The following is a 19,483-nucleotide window of genomic DNA, read 5'->3' on the forward strand; positions in this document are numbered from 1 at the left end:
CACCTCACACACACTCACTGTAAGAAAGGACAGAGGGAAGAAATTGTAGTCTGATCCATATTACAGTTCAATGTACTAGAATGTTGCCTTCAAAAAGGTGAATTGTATGACTTCAGTGTTAAATTTAAAAGTGCAAGCTTTGGGTTAGGAAACTTTCTGTTAAGGTTTGCTAGGAGCTTGGTCCTATCTCATACATGTGTGGAGGTAATGGGAGGTGTGGCAGGGGGATTTTTTTTTTAACCCTTAAAAATTCAGCTTTGTTCAGTGCTGGGGGTGGACAGATGAAGGTGTGGTAGGCAGCATACCTAAGCAGATCAAGTGGTTTGCTGCCACTGGTGAGGGAGGGGTCAACTCACTTGTTCTCAAACGGAGCTCAGATTTTTGCAGGGATAGTCACTCAGATCTGGGACTTCAGACATGGCAGGGAAAGGGTGGAAACTTGTATTCACTGGGGTACAATCAGCAGCAATAGAACTGGCAACAAATACAACTACTTCTAAGCTTAAAGCAAGAAGCTCTTTCCTATGGCAAGAGCCAAATTGTTCACTTGTACAAAAAAAACCCAAACCAAAACAAAAAAACCACACACCACTTTTAAGTTTACAAAACTACTAAACTACAGAACAGGCTTCCTGGAGAGGTGGTCGATGCCCCAAGCCTGTCAGTGTTTAAGAGGCATTCGGACAGTGCCCTTAAAAACATGCTTCAACTTTTGGTCAGCCCTGAAGTGGTCAGGCAGTTGGACTAGATGATCATGTAGGTCCCATCCAACTGAAATATTCTGTTGTATTCTAATCATCAGTAAATAGCACTCAAAAGAGCAAAGTCATGGTCTGAAAGGCAACGGTGCTCTTAAGACAAATACCCACTTCCCCCGCCTTGCCTTGCTGCAGCATTCATTGCTCTAATTCCACATTTTCTATATTCAAACTAATATAATATCTGGAAATGGTTGACTTCTTTGATATCTGTCAGTATAGCAACAAATTTTCATATTTAGAGTGAAACAATTTTAAAATGGTAAGCTAAAGCATTTTTAGGAGTTTGAAATACCTCTAGACTCTTGAATGCTCTCGAGTTGTATATTCCTGTGGTCAGAAAGAGGAGAAAAAATTGTCTATTCTGTAGTCCATATTTGGAGGTTTGGATTGGGACTGTAATCTGGAACTTCCCCTTGTAATAAGCCATTTATTTATTTTTATTTCCTCCCAAATGGAACTGGTGCCCTGATGACACCATTACAATACCCCCAGAATGTGAGCAGTCGGTAATTTTTGTCAGGTGATGACATTTCACTCAAGTACCGTGGCACCTTTGATGAACTATTTTCAAGACTCCTCAACGGTTGACGTAGTTGGTTGTACATGTGTTGCTGTTCTTTCCAGTCTTTCCACGCCCACTGAATTTAAAGACTCTTGTGGCAGAACAAGATGTTAACAAAGTAGTGGTGAATATTGGATCTACCAGCTGAAGCAGTCCTGTAGCAGAGGCCCATGCTGGTTTTGCATTGAGTTTAGTGTAATGAAAAGACAGATTTTCATGAGGATACTGTGCCTTTTGGCAGTTGAACATGGTTAGCTAAAAGCGAAATTGTGCTCATAGTATATGCTGCGTTAAATCTGATTTAGAGCGAAAGGAGTCTTTGTAGCTCTTAACTGTGTGGGCTAGGTTAAGAAATCCTAGAGCCGGCTTCCTTGTTGGGTGAAGAAAGAAATCAGTGACCTCAGGGCACTTCTTCCCCCATACAAGGTGAGAAAATAGAAGATGGAGGGATAACAAGCTTGCCTGCCTCCCCTTCAGAAATCCCAGAGGTATGTAGCTGCTGCCATAATACCTCAAGAGGCTCAGAGGCAAGTGTCTTAATTGCTTGTTCTCCTTTCCAGTATCTGCACCTTCCATATCCAAACCTCTTAATTATCGGCAAGAATGTGTGATTCCATGCACTAACAATTGTGATTTTTTTTTTTTTTTTTTAAGGACTCTTGTCCTTTAAAAAGAATTACTTGGGCTGAGGATTGCAAGTTAGATAGTTGGTCTCTACTACTATGCTGTAGCAGACCGACTTAACTCTTGGGAATTTGAGGTGACTTAGAAATTGTGTGTTTCATTGCAAGACTAAACTTCCAGACTTCTGAACCTGCTGATCTTGAAGCACTTGTTGTGATCATAATTTTGTGCTTTAACGTTCCCAGTAATTTGATTTATGAAATCATGAGATGATTTCAACTGCTAGACTTTAGGGCAGTGTAGTGACAGAAGTGTGTGGGGTGTGTGTGTGTTTTGTGGTTTTGGGTTTGTTTTTTTTTTTTGCTACCATCTTCATTACTTGTGAAAAAAACCCCAAAAGCAGTTGAGGAAAACTGCTTTAAAACAAAGGAGAGTTACCTTGGGAATCACTCGAACACATTATCCCTGAATGAGTACTTTTGGCTTTAGGCTTGCATATTATACAAACTCGAAGCTAATTTCTGCTTCGTGAAGTTTTGGGTTTTGGTGGTTGGTTGGGGCTGGTTTTGTTGTTTGGTTTGGTTTTGTTTTGTTTAAATAATAATAATTAAGAAGTATGGAGTCAGTTTTTAGATATTTCCACATGTCTTTCAATAAATTTTACTTAGTTCTGGAAGAATGACCTTGTAGAACTACCTGCCAAGGTAGGTTGTGGCAGTGGCATGTTGTGAAGAGCTTGCTGATGATGGTTGGTATTCACAGACTGTTAGTAAAACCTTCTTTGGCAACATTTGACAGCTGCTGTATCACGTCTCCGAACTTTCTGGTATAGTAATTGCTGATAACCAGTTAAATGGTATGATTGTTACTCATCATGAAAGTTGCCTTGGGAAACCTGAGTTTTTGTGATTTTTTTTTTTGTTTGTTTGTTTGTTTTTTCCTCTCCCTTCCCCCAGCTTATTTGTGATATAATATGAAAATGGCAGGTGTCTTTTACTAATAATTTTAAGTAAGATACACATTGTGACCCTTGCTATTAATCTCTGGTCTTTGTGTGCTGCAGTGAGTGTGTTGGTAACTTTGAATCCTGATCTTTAAATATGTGTTTTGTATATGAAGATACTTATGAGATCTTCATTCTATTCTTCCTCTCAACAGGTGGGAAGGAGAAACCAAAAACCAATGCAGAAGAGCTACAGATTAAAAAAGTTAAGAAGAAAAAGAAAAAGAAACATAAAGAGAACGAGAAGAGGAAGCGCCCAAAAATGTACAGCAAATCAATTCAGACCATTTGCTCAGGATTGGTTTCTGATATTGAGGATCAAGAAGCCAAAGGCATCATAGATGATCATCTTAAGGATTTCAATGGGAAAAATATGGATCCCAAGAAGGACTGTGAGTCCAAGATACCAGAGAACAGTGAGTTTCCATTTGTCTCGTTAAAGGAGCCACGGGTTCAAAATAAACTCAAAAGGTTGGACACATTGGAGTTCAAACAGCTGATTCATATTGAGCACCAGCCTAACGGAGGTGCATCAGTTATCCATGCCTACAGTAATGAACTCTCCCACTTATCTCCTGTGGAGATGGAGAGATTTGCAGAAGAGTTTGTGGGTCTGGTTTTTAGTGAAAATGAAAACTGTGCAGCTTACTATGTAATGGGTATTGTTCATGGGGCAGCTACTTATTTACCTGACTTTTTAGACTACTTTTCGTTTAATTTTCCCAATTCACCAGTGAAAATGGAGATTTTGGGAAAGAAAGATATAGAGACAACGACTATGTCAAATTTTCATGCTCAGGTAAGAGGTTATACATTTTACTTTCTAAAGTCATATAATGGTTTCAAACAATTGTGAATGGGTTTTTTTAGAATACGGTTACTATTAGCTGTGCTGTGTGGATGACGCAGGAGACTAGAAACAAGGGAATTCTTTAAGTTAGTTCTGCAGTATTAAAGATAAGGCACCTGTTAATTGAGACGTGAAGGTGGATTTTATGGGGGAGGGGAAGTGTTTGCATGCATGTGCGTCTGTAGGTTTCTTTGGATTTGTTTCTGTAGCTGAAGCTTAACTATGAGTTTTGGAGGGTTAAAATGGTTTAGCTGCAGCTATCTGGGCATCTGAACTGTAGTGTATCTGTATGAACTTCTTCATAAAACAGAAATGCTTTAATACACTAAAACAATGTTATACATAAAACCTGTGTAAGGCACAGTTAATGAGTTGCGTTTGTAGTTTGAGGCTTCTAAATCATCCTTAAAGGAGAACTCAGTGGTGGTTAACATAGCTACTAATTTGATCTTTACCCCTTCATGTTTCCCCCCAGCTGGTTGTATTCTCTTGAAAGCTGTTAAGTTATATGGTAAAATGGCAGGCAGCTTTTGACTTTTTTTTATTTATTTTTTTTCTATTGTCTGGAGAGAAGTGACTGAATAATCTTTTAACAACAGCTAGTGATTAAACATCACCTCTGCTATTTATTAACTTGCTGTAGAAGGTAAATTACAGTTGCATATAAATTATTTATATTTCCAGTCTTTTAAGTTCAGGGGAAGAAAATTATTATTTTCTTATCCTCATCACCAAGGTAGTAATCTATTATGTAAAGCCCATACAGATATTGTGTAACAATTTATGAAGAAACTCAATCCTGTTTTTCATTATATCAGTTGTATCACAGTTGCCTGTTTAACTCCATTTTTATGAATGTAGATGTTGTATGGAATACCTTTAGACTATTTTAGTCTTCACTTTTTAGACAGTTATAAAGAATTCAAGTGTAAGTTATACTGTCATCTTCTTGATGAAAAAATGCTTTTTTTTTTCTTCAGCTACATAAACACTTGCGTGGAACACTCGCATTTATTGACAAATTTCAGGTGTGCGTTATCCACAAGGATACACAGAACTGAAATGCTGCTGCAAGGGAACGTTTGCAGTGCTGGTGAAAAGAACATCCACTGCCATATTCTGTGAAATATATTAACTTTTTTTTTTCTGTATGTAAACCTGAATCATTACTTCAGTACTAAAAATCACAGAACATATTATGGGCAGCTACCCAGAGCTGCTCTGTCTTAGGTAATTTATATAAAAACGCTGGTTCTGTCCTTGTAAGTATGTTCTTAAAGTCCAACCTGTTGTCCTGGGCAGCTATGCGAGCATAGCTGTGTGCTAGTGTTTGCCCTAAAGAAGTCATTAATAAAAGTCCATATTTTATTTTTGTGAATTATAGTGGAATTATTTTACTGTGCTTCAGTATTGTCCCAGAGGCACTTTCTTAGTATGGGTGAAGTAAAATGCTGAGCAATACCCAGCAATTCCTGTGCTTCAGGACAAGATTGACTATTTTTAAGCTATACCTGATGAATGCTAGTCTGATGTGTTTGCTGGAGATCTCTAGGTGATTCCACACTTCCCGGAGAAATGCTGAAAAAACATATTTTTTTCCCCTCTTTTTTGTCCTCTTATCTTAATCTTCCTGGCAGTCATTTTATTCTGGTCTTTAGTGGTCAAGGTGAACAGTTTATGATTTTCTTTGTGTTCTCTGTATTTGAAGATTGCATAACAGCTCTTTTCCCCTCCTAGATTCAGTAATTTGAGCTATTTCAGTCTACCGTTACATGTTACATCCTTATCGGTCTTACTGCTCTCCCCTTATGCTCTCTTCAGTCATCCTTGTTTTTCTTAAAATACACTACTGAAAAAGGACAGCATCCGCCTGGTGTATTGTTGTCAAGCAGTATGAGAAGACTGCTTCAAGTGACTTGCAAATTATTGCTTTGTTATCTATTCCTGCCTTTTTCAGAGCAGTTTGTGATCTGTTGTAGCAGCAGCTCCTGCTGAGCGTGAGCGAGTCATTCTGCTTTCCATGTTTATGCAGTTAACTATCTATATCTGAGTGTGTTCTTTGCTTTTATTCAAATTTAATTGTCCTGTGTATTCATACCCCTTCTTCCCCTTTTACAGTTTATCAAAGATCTTGTTAGTTTTGATCCTTTCCTATAGTACACTTGTAGCTTTGTGTTACCTGCAGATTTCATAAGCATACACTGTGTTCGAAGGAGAGACCCTTCCTCTGTGCCACAAAATCGGTCCTTTCGTATTGATAGTTATGTGAACACAGACCAGTTAAAAGTGCCCACTGTTCGCTGTTACTAGACTGTTTCTGCAGCAGTTTTGAGAACATAATGCAAATGTCAGGGTGTGTACTGGTCCTCTGAAAAAACCTGCCCTGTCATAGACAGAAAAGGAAGTTTGACTTTGTCCATATTTGTTAGCTTTTACCATCTCATTTTCTAGGTGCTTAAGACAGGAGTATCTAGCGAACTTTTTTCTGGAAGCTGAAACCAGGCTAAATGATGTCGAAGTCTTCTGCATCTTGCTTGTCTTGACACCTCTTTCTTTAAGATGGTATATTTATCTTCTTCCAGCTTTGAAGAATGGTTTGTGTTTTGAGTTCTCACTGATTTATGAAGGCCTTGTTTCCTTTTAGCTTACTCCCTTGGTACTGTAGGGTATGTGAGTATACCCATCATTAAGCCTCTTACTTTTAAGAAAAGTCACTTGTATTTTACACTTCTCAGTGGCTCCAACGATTTGTCTAACTGCACAATCTAGCACCTGTTGCTGCTAAAAGAGGATGCCCTCCTTGCTACTTTCCTCCCAGTGGCATGTTCTTGTGCCAAGCTGTGGTGCTTCTCGAACTGGTGAGCCAGTTTGTTTTGTTAATCCATCAGAAAGCTTAACCTACTCCCAAGTGATTGGTTTTCTTACTGAGCCAGCAAATTTTTAGCTTACTGTGCCAGAGGTAGCTCAAGGATGGGTGTGGGACTACGCAGTCAGCCCCGTTCCATAACAGCAGGCAGTTTGTATCTTCAGAGAAATTATTTTTGTTTTTTTTTTCCCAGTCTGAAGTAATTTATTCCATGTGGCCTGTGTGAACTGTGATGGACATGGGATATTCAGATAGGATAGAGAATTACATAAGTATTTTAGGGGAAGAAATGCAATAGTAATGACAGTTCATGTGTGTTGTGACTTTTCAAATGAGTGATTGTCCTCACCTCTTAGAGTTCTGGACACAGAGCTTTTCATTCCAGTTCTCTCTTAGCCCCTTTTAACTGATGTCCTCCAACTTTTAAGAGCTAAACAAGATTTTTTGCAGAGAGGTTTTGCTGTTTATTCCTTCTCTAATTTGTGAAATCCTGCTTGAAAATATTTGTTCTTCTAGTATTTGAGGGGAATTGCTGAAAATATTTTTCTTTAAAGAAAATCTTAAATTATTGGTTAGTCTTTCATTTTCTTATAATTAGACTTGTACAGCATTTTTCCATATATTATGCTATTTTTCTGTGTTCTGGAAAAAATTCTTTATATTGGAACTATGTGTCTCTTCAGTTGTGTTTCAGTAGCGTTCAGCAGAATTTGATTTCAGTAGAATTCGCTCCTTGATTTTTAAGGTTTTTGAATGTTTGGTTATTAAAAAGTTTTAGCGGTGTTTAGCAACTGTGTGCTGTTACGCAGGCTCCCCAAAGCACAGTCCCCTCCCCCGTCCCCCGATGATGAAAAATTGAATTTTAGCTCTTTTAAAGTGTATGTACTGACATGTTCTTTTCTATCAAATAATCTGTAAGACTGTGTGTAAGAGACTTTTCTGATAGATTATGGCAGCCTATTGGCCTCTAAGCAAAAAAAAACCAAACCACCCACCACCAAAAAACCCACGATTGAACAAAGTATCAGTTCACGAGGAATTACATTAGAAATCTGCAGCACATGCTCATTGGTTTTCTTCAGAGAAAATAGTTACCTTTCCAGATTGCTTCTTGACAGTTTCAACTAATAAATATGAAATGACAGTCATATGTTGTTCTTTTTGGTCACATATTCTTTAGTAACGAAAACCAAGCCTAAACCAAACCCTAGAGGTTTGTACTGGCAGCTTGGACAGGATCTGAGACTCAACCTTGTCATAGATCTTCCTGAGTTACAAGAGCATAACAGCTACTTGGCTTTCACAAGATCATTTTCTATGAAGGTATCAAATCGGTGCTATTCTTAAATTTTTTTCTTTAATACTTTATTCACTGCTTCACACTTTTTTTGTGTCACTGGAATTCAGAATAATAGGTCGTCTTGCTTTTAAAAATGTCTGTTCATCCCTTGTATTATTTGAGGATTTCAGCTGCAAGGTGAAACGTGAAGTGATAAATGACGGTGGTAAAAGGATACTATGGTGGAACTATACTGCAGTAAAAATCTTGGGACTGCATTTCCAGAAAGTTCTAGCTGGGAAATGGTGTATTTGTTGAAATTAAAGCTTTAATGAATATGGATCACCTTTGAGTAATGCTAGAACTGTCAAGGCAAAAGTTATTGTGATACCAAAACCCTGACTGAGGGAAAAAAAAAAAAGCGGGGGGGGAGGAGTAGTATCATCAAGTACATGTGGTCTAAAAGTAGAAAGTAGCAAAGTAGATTTGCAAGTGTTTTTAAACCCAGAGCAATTTTGATGAATATTTGTTCAGTGAAATTTTGATACTTCAGTATTGGTTCCCATTTGGAACTGAAAATATACGTAAGCATTTAAAGATTTGGAAAGAGTTGGTAAGGAACAGAAAACCTTTTGGGCACTTTTGCAAAATGTACCAAATAAAGAATGCTGCAATGCTTCTTCATGACCTTAGCGTTTGAGATGACGGATTTAGAGGAACTATAGTGAATGTGAAGCTGGATGTTTTCAGTTCTAAGATACAAATGTGTAAGTGCTCGTGCGCTTGTGTAGTGAAGTGGAAACCTGCTCTTCCCTCTGATCTCCCAGCATATTTTCATGGCTGTTTAATGTTTTTGTTGGTCTTAGTGGGGCCTTCTTTGTGGGTTTCTTGAAATTATTTTGGGTTCAGTGGGTTTGTTATTCTGGGTTGGTTTTTGTTTTTGGTTTTTTTTTTTTTTTTAGTTCTGAGGACTGCTTTTCCAGACTTCTGGTTTTAAAGCTGAAAAACTGAAAGAAATTTAAATCTTTTAAATTCTTGCAGGAAAATGTTAGAACTTCAACTGGGGAAAAAAACCAACCCATCCTATATTAAAAATAGGAATTTGGTTGTAACTTGACCAAGTTTAGATTTTTTTTTTTAAATTAATCTCTTTAAATTCTTGGCTTCTCCAGACTGTTCCTTCCAGTTTGTGTATTTTTGAAACAGGAAATGGAAACATCTTTAACATATAGTGTCTAAAATGTTTCCTATTTGTAGGATGATAATGCTGAAATATATTGTTGTCACTATTTTTATGTACGTATGCAGATTTAGTCCTCAGATGCTTTTAGATGCCAAAATGTTTATGCCAAAATGTACTTTTTAGAGCTCCTTACTTAAAACTGAGCAAGTTTGGTTACATTAAAAATATCAGTTGATGCCATATTAGTCACAGAAGCAGATAATTCTCAAGTTTTACTAATTCTGAATTCAGTGGTGGTTTTACTGTCATGATGTTCTGTTACCGTAATGCAAGAGAATGACACAGTCTCCTTTTGTGTGTTTTTAGGTGGCATCCTTCAAATTTAAGCTACATGAGAAGAAGGAAGTTAGGCTTTATGTCGTATTTATTCAGTTATTCGTTTCTATTTTACCTGTTGATTGTATTGTACTGCATTTAATTGGTGATTTTTTTTTTGTATATGTGTATTGATTCTGATCATGTTGACCACATGCTAGAAGAACTGCATGTCATTGATTCCTTCTTTTATTCTGGATTTAGATTGTTCCAGCTATTTATTTGAGCAATTTGTAACATTCTAAAAACATAGTCACATTTTAACCTGTAAAATTACATTCAGGAATATACCTCATAAAAGGTGTATAATATTTGATTTGTGGCCAGTGCACAATTTATGTTTAGAAATCAATGAAGTACTGGTTTTAGTAATGATCATTGTTTTTGTGAGTTTAGAAATACATAGATGAGTCTCTTTCTCTTTGTATGAATAAACCAGCCAAAGGATACTGACAGGAAAATTAGAATGTTGCTGTTATCTAATATGCCATAGGTTATATTTATTTTGTTGTTGTCTTTAAGAGGATTGATTTTATTTTTGTCATTGGCCAAACATCAATGGAAGGTTTTTAGTGTTTTCACACTATTACTTGGGAGCAGTCTAATTTTGGAGTGAGTGAAAATTACTTTTGTTTGCTAGCTAGTTCTTCCCTCTAAGAATGACCTCACCTTTTTATATATTTTTTTCTAGTTCTTTAGCCTAATCTAAGATAATGCCATTTAAATAGCAACCCCTGACCTGAGTCCGGAGTTTAGGATGCTGTAATCCAGTCTTTGGAGGAGATGAGGTACATGTCACTTTTCACTGCCAACAGCTGCCTCCTCTTCCAGATTCCCTCTTGTTCTTTCTGGGCAGGCATTAGTCTTTATGGCCTATGTCTTTTATTTAACTCTTATATGTATAATTTCTAAAATAAAAAAAGAAATTCTTCAGGTAATTTGTGGATTAAAATCAGATCAGTTCCCTAAGTTGGCTACCTGTCCATTCGGAAGACCTAATGATAGCAGGAAAGAAGGGAAAAAGACAGAAGATCTTCCTCTCTCATCACCAGCCTGGTTTTATTTTCTGTTTATACTGCCTCTGGATGGGTTAGAGTTGATTTTCTTCATAGCAGCCTATTATGGGGCTGTATTTTGGATGTGATAATACACTGGTGTTCTGGCTATTGCTGAACAGCACTTGTACGATGTCAAGGCTTTCTGTTTTACCCTGTACTGGACCCCTGGTGAGTATGCTGGGGTGGGCAAGAAGTTAGGAGGGGACATGGCTGGGACAGCTGACCCAAACTGACTTGCAAGGATATCCCATGCCATGTAACATTGTGATCAGCAATAAACACCTGAGGGGGCCGGGGGAGGTGTTGGTGTGGAAGGTAGCTATTGCTCGGAGCTTGGCTGAGCATTGATTTGCTTGCTGGGAGGTGGTGAGTGGTGAAAAATACTGGTTGGTGGTTTTTTCCCCTCTCTTCTTCATTTATTAAATTGTCTCTATCTGGACCCATGTGTTTCCTTACTTTTTGTGTTCTCTCCCATGTCTCTCACCACTAAGTGGGGGTGTGAGAGAGCAAGGGGCTGTGAGGTACTGAGCGGCTATCTGGGGATAACCCACCACAGACTTAAACACGCAGATGTTTCACTGGAAATCCACAGAATGATAATGACTCTGAATATGGTCCCAGACGAAACCGCTCATCATTTGTAACTTTGACATTATGTTAGCATTATTTTTGATATTTCACCTCTCCCAAGCTGCATCTTGAAAAGGAATCTTCTGCCTGGTGGATGAGGGGAACATAATTGATCAGGAGAGCTAGGAATGAATTGGGATGTATCAATAATATTTTAAAAAGTTGAGTTGACATTTCAGTTCTAGCTCTCAGTGATAACGTCTTTTTGGGAATATGTAAGTCCATCCACCTAAAGTAAGGATTATGTACCACTTAAACTCTTTGACTTTGTGCTTCCCTGCCAACACCTAGTGGTTCATAAGCCAGACAGGTGGGTTGATTGGCTGAAAGCTTCACAGCCTCTCCATTCTTCAGCTGAGTTAGTACTTTTTGAGGAAGTTGTGGAGCTACTGCAACTGAAAGCTCTACAAGAAGTTTATCATATGCTTTGTGAATGGTAGTGGTAGCAGAGGGAAGCTGGGAAAAGGGCAGAAAAATAATTCCTTTTAATCGGGTGTGGATGCAAAAAACAACAGCTTAGTATTGTGGCCTGGAATGGTGGCATACCACGCTATTTATACCAGTGGAAGAACTATCCTTTTGCATGTTAGGTTTATCAATAAACTGAGTAACAGATTTGTGACTAGCTGTAACTTCAGAAAGTGGGTTAGGCTACTTTGGCTTACTGGATAGGCCAATTCCAATAATAGCAAGTGAGTGTCCCTTCCTTGTCCCTGTGCTTTAGTTGTGTGAGCTCCTGGTGCTATGTGCCAGTGCAGATGCAGCTGAGGATGGAGCTGATGCAGATTCAGCAGGAATGAATGTTTTCTGATGCTTTATCACCAAATCACCAGGTGTCAGTGCAAAAAAGGTGTGGGAATATATAACTAAGTGTTTGGGGAATAGGGGAGTACTACTGTCTAGCAGTACTGCTCTTTTCAGTATGGTTGTGACAGCTTGCCATTACATTAGCTCAGACATTTTGTAAAATCCTACTTTTAGTCAGCCCTCCATTTCCTGGGTGTATATAATTGACATGAACTAAAGACGAGTATTCGGTTCTGCACTTCTGGAATGCATCTGGTTACATCAGTCTGGCTTCTCAGAAGGGCAAAATATTGTTCCATCTTGTATGATTCAGTAATGTTTTCAAGAACTGCTGCTAATTCTCCTCTGCACTGCCATAATTACTAGGAATTGTAATGGTCCGTTTGGGTGAGGACCCATAGCTAAGCAGTACTTCATTAACGGTTTCCCATGCACCTTTTTTTCTTGTCATGCTTTTGGATGCAGAGTGTCTAGAGATGCAGTGCAAGAGCCTTATTTGGTTTGTGCAGTAATCCATCTGCTCTCCCCTCTGTTCTGGTCTGGTCATGTTTCATCTAATAATACCACTGTGTCTTTCAGCCTGTTAAATAGGAGATCGGAAGCTTAAAGGGAAGCGATCCTCATCAGTTTCATTCCTAAGTATTTGCTTGATGTAACACGACAGATCAGGTCATGGAAAAAAAAACCCTTATAAGAATATGAATTTCTGTTAAAGTTCAAAATAAAAGATTTTTCATGAGGAGTGAATGTTACAGCCCTTAAAATTTTGGGAGCACAAGACATGTTAGCATAGTGCAGGAAAAATGAAGGAATAACTATCATTCTCTTTCTGTACTAACTCCTTATGTACCTTGTCTTTTCTGTGATAATTAGCTCCAGTTAAAGTGCTCACATAGAGGCCATACTGGAGATGATGGTTAGCAGAGGAAATGTTTAGAATTTAATTAGTTGTAACTCAGGGTTCTGCCTAACTGTTGCAGGAAAAAGGTAAAAATTCAGCTAGACTTGAGTAATCCAGGTAAGAATGCTTATTTATTAGTTATTGAGCAGAACTACATTAATAGCTTTTCACAGTTACTACTTTGGAATGTTATTTTCTTGAAAGGCAATAAATAGTTACTCAATCTTACCTTCAGGCTTTAAAATAAATAAAATACAAGTTGTCATGTATCTTTAATAAGAACTTCTGACTTTAGTGATAAGTTCATAGTGATTGACTTCATAATAATCTTAAGTATACTGGAGACTGTAAGACTAATATCAATCAGAAAACATAAACGTGGAGATTAAAGGTGTGTATTGAATGTAGACTGAGCGGTAGTGGACTTGGTATAACTTTTGCTGTCATATTCTACTTGTAGGTAAAAAGAACATACTCTCATGGTACATATAGAGCTGGCCCAATGAGACAGATCAGCCTGGTTGGAGCAGTTGATGAGGAAGTGGGGGATTACTTCCCTGAATTTCTTGATATGTTGGAAGAATCACCCTTCTTAAAAGTAAGGACAGAAGGGAAATGGGTTGGGAGAAGGGGGATGATACACTGTCTGGTACCGCTATAATAATGCGAGAGTATGTGATACTCGCTTAGATAATTCGGTGGTCTAATAAAAGTTTTCATTGTGACAAATGAAGGCTGCTTTTTAAAGTTTTTAAAATAACTCACTTCAAAACTGTGGCTTGTATTTCCCATTAGTGTACACTGCCGTGGGGAACACTTTCTAGTTTAAAATTAGAGAGTCGTAAAGACAGTGATGATGGTCCCATTATGTGGGTACGTCCAGGAGAGCAGATGATCCCTGTGGCTGACATGCCAAAGTCACCTTTCAAAAGGAAGAGGTATGTTGAATTATTCTGCATGATGAATGTCTGGTTAGTATTCTTTCCCTACAAATTCACTTTATCACAAACCTTTTATTGGTTCATACTACATCTTAGTATAAATTTCTGTAAATCTTCATCTCAAAATACACTTTTAGGTTGCTTTGTTTTATAAGGATGTGGATTTTTTTTTTTAATTGTTTACTGTCTGGCTAAGGAAGGTGCTGGTCCTTTTTGGAACTTTAGTAGGAATTTAAAGTGAAAATTGCAGGGAAATGTGGACAGGCATACAACTACTGATATATGCCAGGAAAGTAGAATTAATACCCCTGTTCTTAAATGTGAGTGGATGTTTAAAGAGAGAAACACTTGTCCCTTGAGGTCTTACTTGAAAGGTAACACCTCCAACATTAAATGACATCGTTAAGCTTTGCTGTGGTTCTGTGTATAATCACCAGCTTAAGAGTAGGGATATCCTCTGTAAGGCTCAAATATTAAGTACCATGAGAAATTATCTCTTTGGAGTTCTCTTGTTTAAAACTCAGCCATACAAAAAGAAATAAAAAGAAATGGAAGCAGGGTCAGGTGGCTCAGAAGGAGTGCAGTTAAAGCCAAAGACCATCTGGAGTTGAATGTGGCAAGGGATGTGAAGGGCAACAAGAAGGACTTCTACAGACACATGAGGGGCAAAAGAGAGACTAGGGAAAATATAAGGCATCTGCTGAATGGGGCAAAGGGCCTGGAGACAAGAAGGGGCATGAAAAAGGCCAAGATACTCCCTGCTTACTTTGTCTTTGTCTTTACTGGTGAGATTTACCTTCAGGAATGCCAGGTCCCAGAGACAGTAGGAATGTCTGGGGCAAGGACTACTTGCCTTCAGTGGAGGAGAATCAGGTTAAGCAACATATTAGACATACAGACTAGACAGACATGAGCCCATGGGATCTGATGAGATGTACCCAGAAGTGCTGTGGGAGCTGGCCAATATAATTGAAAGGCCACTTTTGATTGTTTTTGAAAGGTCATAGCAATTGGCAAAGGTTCCTCAGGACTGGGGGAAAGCAAATGTCACTCTAGTCATTTGGAAGGGTAGGAAGCAGGACCTGGGGAACTGCAGGCCAGTCAGCCCTTGCCTTTGTCCTGGGGAGGAGGATGCCATTTCAAACATGAGGGACAAGATGATCGTTGGGAGTAACAAGTATTGGTTTACAGAGGGGAAGTCATGCTCTAGTCACCTGACACCATTCTGCAACATAAGGACTGGCTCATAGGGTGAGAGGAGTGCCAGGGATGTTGTTCATCTTGACTTCAGCAAGGGTTTCCACACTAGATACCTCTCTCCTGTTACATCCTAGTAGACAAATTAACGAAGGGCAAACTAGACTGATGGACAGTGAAGTGGTTCAAGAACTGGCTTAACTGCTGTGCTCAAGCGGAGGACAGTCACCTCTGGAGTAACCCAGGCATTGATAACTTGTGCCGATACTGTTCAACACGTTCATTAGCAGCGGGCGTCATGGGACAGAGCACACCCTCCACAGGTTTGCAGGTGATACAAAACTGGAAGGAGTGGTTGATGCACCACAGGGTTTTGCTGCCAGTAAGAGGGACCAGGAGAAACAGGCCAACTCTGTGGGCTCAGGACATAAGCACAGGGATGTGCAAAGCCCAGCTCCTAAGAGGCCAGCAGCCTGCCGGGCAGCATTGGGAAGATCACTGCCAGCGGGCTGAGGGGGGAGATTGTTCCCCTCTGCTCATCACTGGTGAGATACATCTGGACTCTCATGTCCAGTTCTGGGATTGCCAGTCTAAGACCAGCATACTGGAGCAGGTCTGGTGACATGAAAGGTAGGCATGGGAGAACTGGGCTTTACCCTAAGAGAAGGCTCAGTGAGATCATATCAATGTGTATGAGCATCTGATGGGATGTTGTAAGAAGGACTTTTGTCAGCACTGCCCGGTGATGTGAGCAGAAGTAACAGGAGCAAAATGAATTATTAGAAATTCCATTTAAAATAAGGAGAGAGAAAAAGTTTACTGTGTGGGTGGTTGAACACTAGGAGAGGTTGCCCAGAGAGCTTGTGGAGTCTTTTGTCTTTGGAGTCCCTCAGAACTTGGCACATTCCTGAGCAACCTGCTCTAGCTGAGTGGGAGAAGTTGGACTACACAGTTTTCAGATGTCCCTTCCAACCTTAGCTATCCTATGATTATAAGCAACTCTTGGGGAAAATGGGCACACAATGTTGGCTCCAGGTGGCCAAGAAAATGGTCTTGTGGCTCTATTCCCTCTCTGCAGTGTTTCCTCCACTTCCATTAAACCCTGAAGAAATAACCTTTTGCTGCTTCTCATTCCCAGTTCTACAACATGGAACTAAATACACATACACACTTCCCAGAGGTGTGGTAGAAAAATGAATGTTGAAGAATGACTTCAGGGACAATTGAAATGGATACCTAATAGTCAGGAAGCAGCAAAGGCTGGCAGTCCCCTGCCAGGGGCTGATCACGGTAGGGCCCAGCCTCATGGTGGCTGAGGGAGGCAGGTAGGGCAGATCTGGGGCTTGGGGGGGAGATTCAGCCCACACTCCAGTGTGTCAGGCAAGTGTGTGGCCATGGGCAGGACTGAGGTCAAGCCAGGAAGTCAGTCTGCAAGTGAGGAACATGTCCAGTTACTGCTGGGTAGGTCCATCATGACAAAGCCGTCCTGAGGTCAACTGGGAAGCAACTCTGTGGCCCAGCACACCTCTGTTCCTGCAGCATGGCTCAGGCCAGGACTGAAGGCCCAGGCCTGAGCTTAGAGAGCTTTTGGGGGCTTTGTCTGGGTTTGTGGGTGGAGACTGCAGGTGAGGCTGTTCAGTCATTAGGGCCTTTTAGTGTACTCAGGGCCTTGACACTGTGGTGGTGGTTTGGGTTTTTTGTTGGGGTGTTTTTGCCTTTCTTGTTGCATAGGTGGTCTGATTTTTTTGCATAGCTTATTATATTTTTTTAAATTTGTCCTAAGTGTTACTGTTCTCATTTGACTATATGTTCTCACTGAAGGGAGACAACCAATGCTATTGGCTATGGTGGTAATTAGGTAATTAAGAGAAATTTCTATATCGCTAATATGATTTTTCTTATACAGAACTACCAATGAAATAAAAAACTTGCAGTACCTACCTCGAACCAGTGAACCCCGTGAAATGCTATTTGAAGACCGGACACGAGCCCATGCAGATCACATAGGACAAGGTTTTGAACGCCAGACTACAGCAGCTGTGGGAGTATTGAAGGCTGTGCACTGTGGAGAGTGGTATGTGTTGAGTGACTTATTCATGTAGGTGTTTGAAAAATATTTGCTTGAATTTCTATTTAACCTATTCTGTGCTCCTTCTACCAACTACAATCTAGTATTAGAGATTTAATGAAGACTTAGTAGATATTGGACTTCTTTTCCCCCCTCTGTGCACTAGATGTGTTTTCCCTCTGCTAGATTGGGTGCAGTTTTGCTGTGTGGCTGAAACCAGAAAGGTGCCTTGCAATGACAGTTTAGTAGCTATAACTGAGTTGCTGTAACAGAGTTAACGTTAGATGTAAGAACACTTCATGCTTTATTTTGCTTAGAATAGTGCATATGGACAGGTTAGGAAGATCACTGCCAGCGGGCTGAGGGGGATGATTCTTCCCCTCTGCTCGTCACTGGTGAGAGACAACTGCAGTCTCACATCCAGTCTGGGCTTGTCAGTTCAAGACAGACATGGGCATACTGGAGCAGGTCTGGTGACTTGAAAGGCGGTCGTGGGAAAACTGGGATTTACGCTTGAGAAAAGAAGGCTCAGTGGGATCATATCAGTGTGTATGAGCATCTGATGGGAGGCTGTAAGAAGGACTTTTGTCAGCACTGCCCGGTGATGTGAGCAGGGGTGTGCATGAAGACCTTTTGGCAACTCTTCATGTTGTCTGGAGGTGAGCAGAATGTTTATGCTTCTGCTTCAAAATCATGGCTGTTACGACCTTGGTTTAGTTATGGTGGATCACCTAGGAAGAATCCTGTTGTATGAGGCTGTGTGATTTTCTTTGGTGTCTGTCTTTGGAATTCCCATATGAGACTTGGGAAATGCATGTATCTCATTTGAAGCTGTACACATTTTAGCCAAATAAGAAGCCCATAATCATGTGGACTTCCTGGCCCAGATCTAAGCAGCATTTTCAGGATCTTCTGACCTTGGTTTGGGAGAATGACCTTAGTTTTGGAGGTTACCTTTGCATATGTAAACACTGAAAATACCCTTTGCTCTTTATATGTGTCTAAAATTTAGAAGAGGGAGTTCCCTTTGGATGAGGTGATGCAAATTTGTGTTACAGTGCATGAGTTCATTGAGATAGAAAATTGTAAAATTGCTGTTGGAGAAGAACTGGATTGTTCAGATGTTAACGTGTTTTTATTTTGGGCTCTGAGGTTTTGCAGTTTACTTTCTCTTCATGTTGATGATAGCTGGAGCCTTAACCTTCTTGCTAGCTTTGTGAGAAGCTGGAGTGAACTCAGACTAAGCAGTGGTAGCAGGGCAAGAGCTGAGATACCGTGTAGATCTGATTTATTTTAAATTACACTTCACGCATATGAGAGGGAGACAGAGACTCAAAGCTTCATTATAAAGGTAAAACAACAAAACAACCCCAAACCAACAAACTACCCCATCCCCAAACTTGCATGCCTGTGGAAATTAATAAGAACCTAAGTTGATAGTGATTTAAATGTCTGTCGGAACTTCCCATTCTCACTCTGTACCTTCATAACAAGATCCTCCGCCCTTGGAAGTCTTACCATGTTCATCCGCATTCTAAAAATAAGTTTTCTTGCTTTTCAGATCTAAACTATCATCTGCTCTCGTATGTTGGCTTTTGTAAAAAAGGGTCTCTATTCAACCTGCATTAAAACTCCTTTTAAACTTGGAAAAATGAATTAGGCAAAATAAAAAATGTGTTGATCAAAAAGTGATCTGAAAATAGGCAAAACTGCCCAACAAACTTGAAAGTACTTCCGGGGGTGGGGGGGGGAAGGAGGGGGAGGAGGAAAGTAACTATTAGTGTTTCACTTCAGCGTAAGGACTGAAAATGTATCTTTTAATACAGAATAAGAAATTTGGGGTTCACATATGTAGAGGAGGAAAATACATATCACGATCAATACAGTAAAAGTGGTGTATTTCAAGCTTGATTTGACCTCAATGATTTCTCCTTTCCCCTTCCACTTTTTTGTATAATTTTGAAAAGCCACTTCACTGTACTTTCAAGAAGAGAACTAATCAGGGCTTACGATAATGAAGCATCATTAATTAATGTAACACATTAATATAATTTCAGGAATTAGCTTTACCATAATTTGTAAGATGCGGGTAGATTTATTTTAAAGGGAACAACATGCATGGAAATTTTTAAAAATCTGGGTGTGGTTGTTTTTTTTTTTTAAAAAAAATGTTTGAAGAGTTAAACAAAACCGGAAGTCGGACAGATTCCAGGGGCGATTAGAGCACTATGGCAGTAAAAATGCACATGTTTTAATGCTGAGATACCATATATAAAATTCATATTTTCCTTGAGGATGAAATAAGGCAATTCCTAGACTTGCTGAACTGAGTTGTTAGTTTGTGTTCAGTTCGTATAAAAGTGAATTGGCTGTGCAAA

At 39.5% G+C, this 19,483-nt stretch overlaps 1 protein-coding gene across 2 annotated transcripts in view; it reads left to right on the forward strand.

Annotated features, from left to right (window-relative positions):
* The window catches only part of RSBN1L (round spermatid basic protein 1 like), a 52,833-nt gene that overhangs the window by 24,638 nt on the left and 8,712 nt on the right, over positions 1 to 19,483 (forward strand). The window contains exons 3-7 of one of the 2 annotated variants that reach the window (XM_075081458.1): positions 3,106 to 3,366; positions 3,685 to 3,749; positions 13,360 to 13,497; positions 13,695 to 13,837; positions 16,944 to 17,111. In XM_075081458.1, coding sequence (XP_074937559.1) covers positions 3,106 to 3,366; positions 3,685 to 3,749; positions 13,360 to 13,497; positions 13,695 to 13,837; positions 16,944 to 17,111 — 775 coding nt within the window. Of the gene's footprint in view, positions 1 to 3,105; positions 3,750 to 13,359; positions 13,498 to 13,694; positions 13,838 to 16,943; positions 17,112 to 19,483 lie in introns of both variants that reach the window. The other variant, XM_075081457.1, reaches the window with a different exon arrangement.

The sequence above is a fragment of the Phalacrocorax aristotelis genome, chromosome 1 (genome assembly GCF_949628215.1).
Source record: "Phalacrocorax aristotelis chromosome 1, bGulAri2.1, whole genome shotgun sequence".
Classification (NCBI taxonomy): Eukaryota; Metazoa; Chordata; class Aves; order Suliformes; family Phalacrocoracidae; genus Phalacrocorax; species Phalacrocorax aristotelis.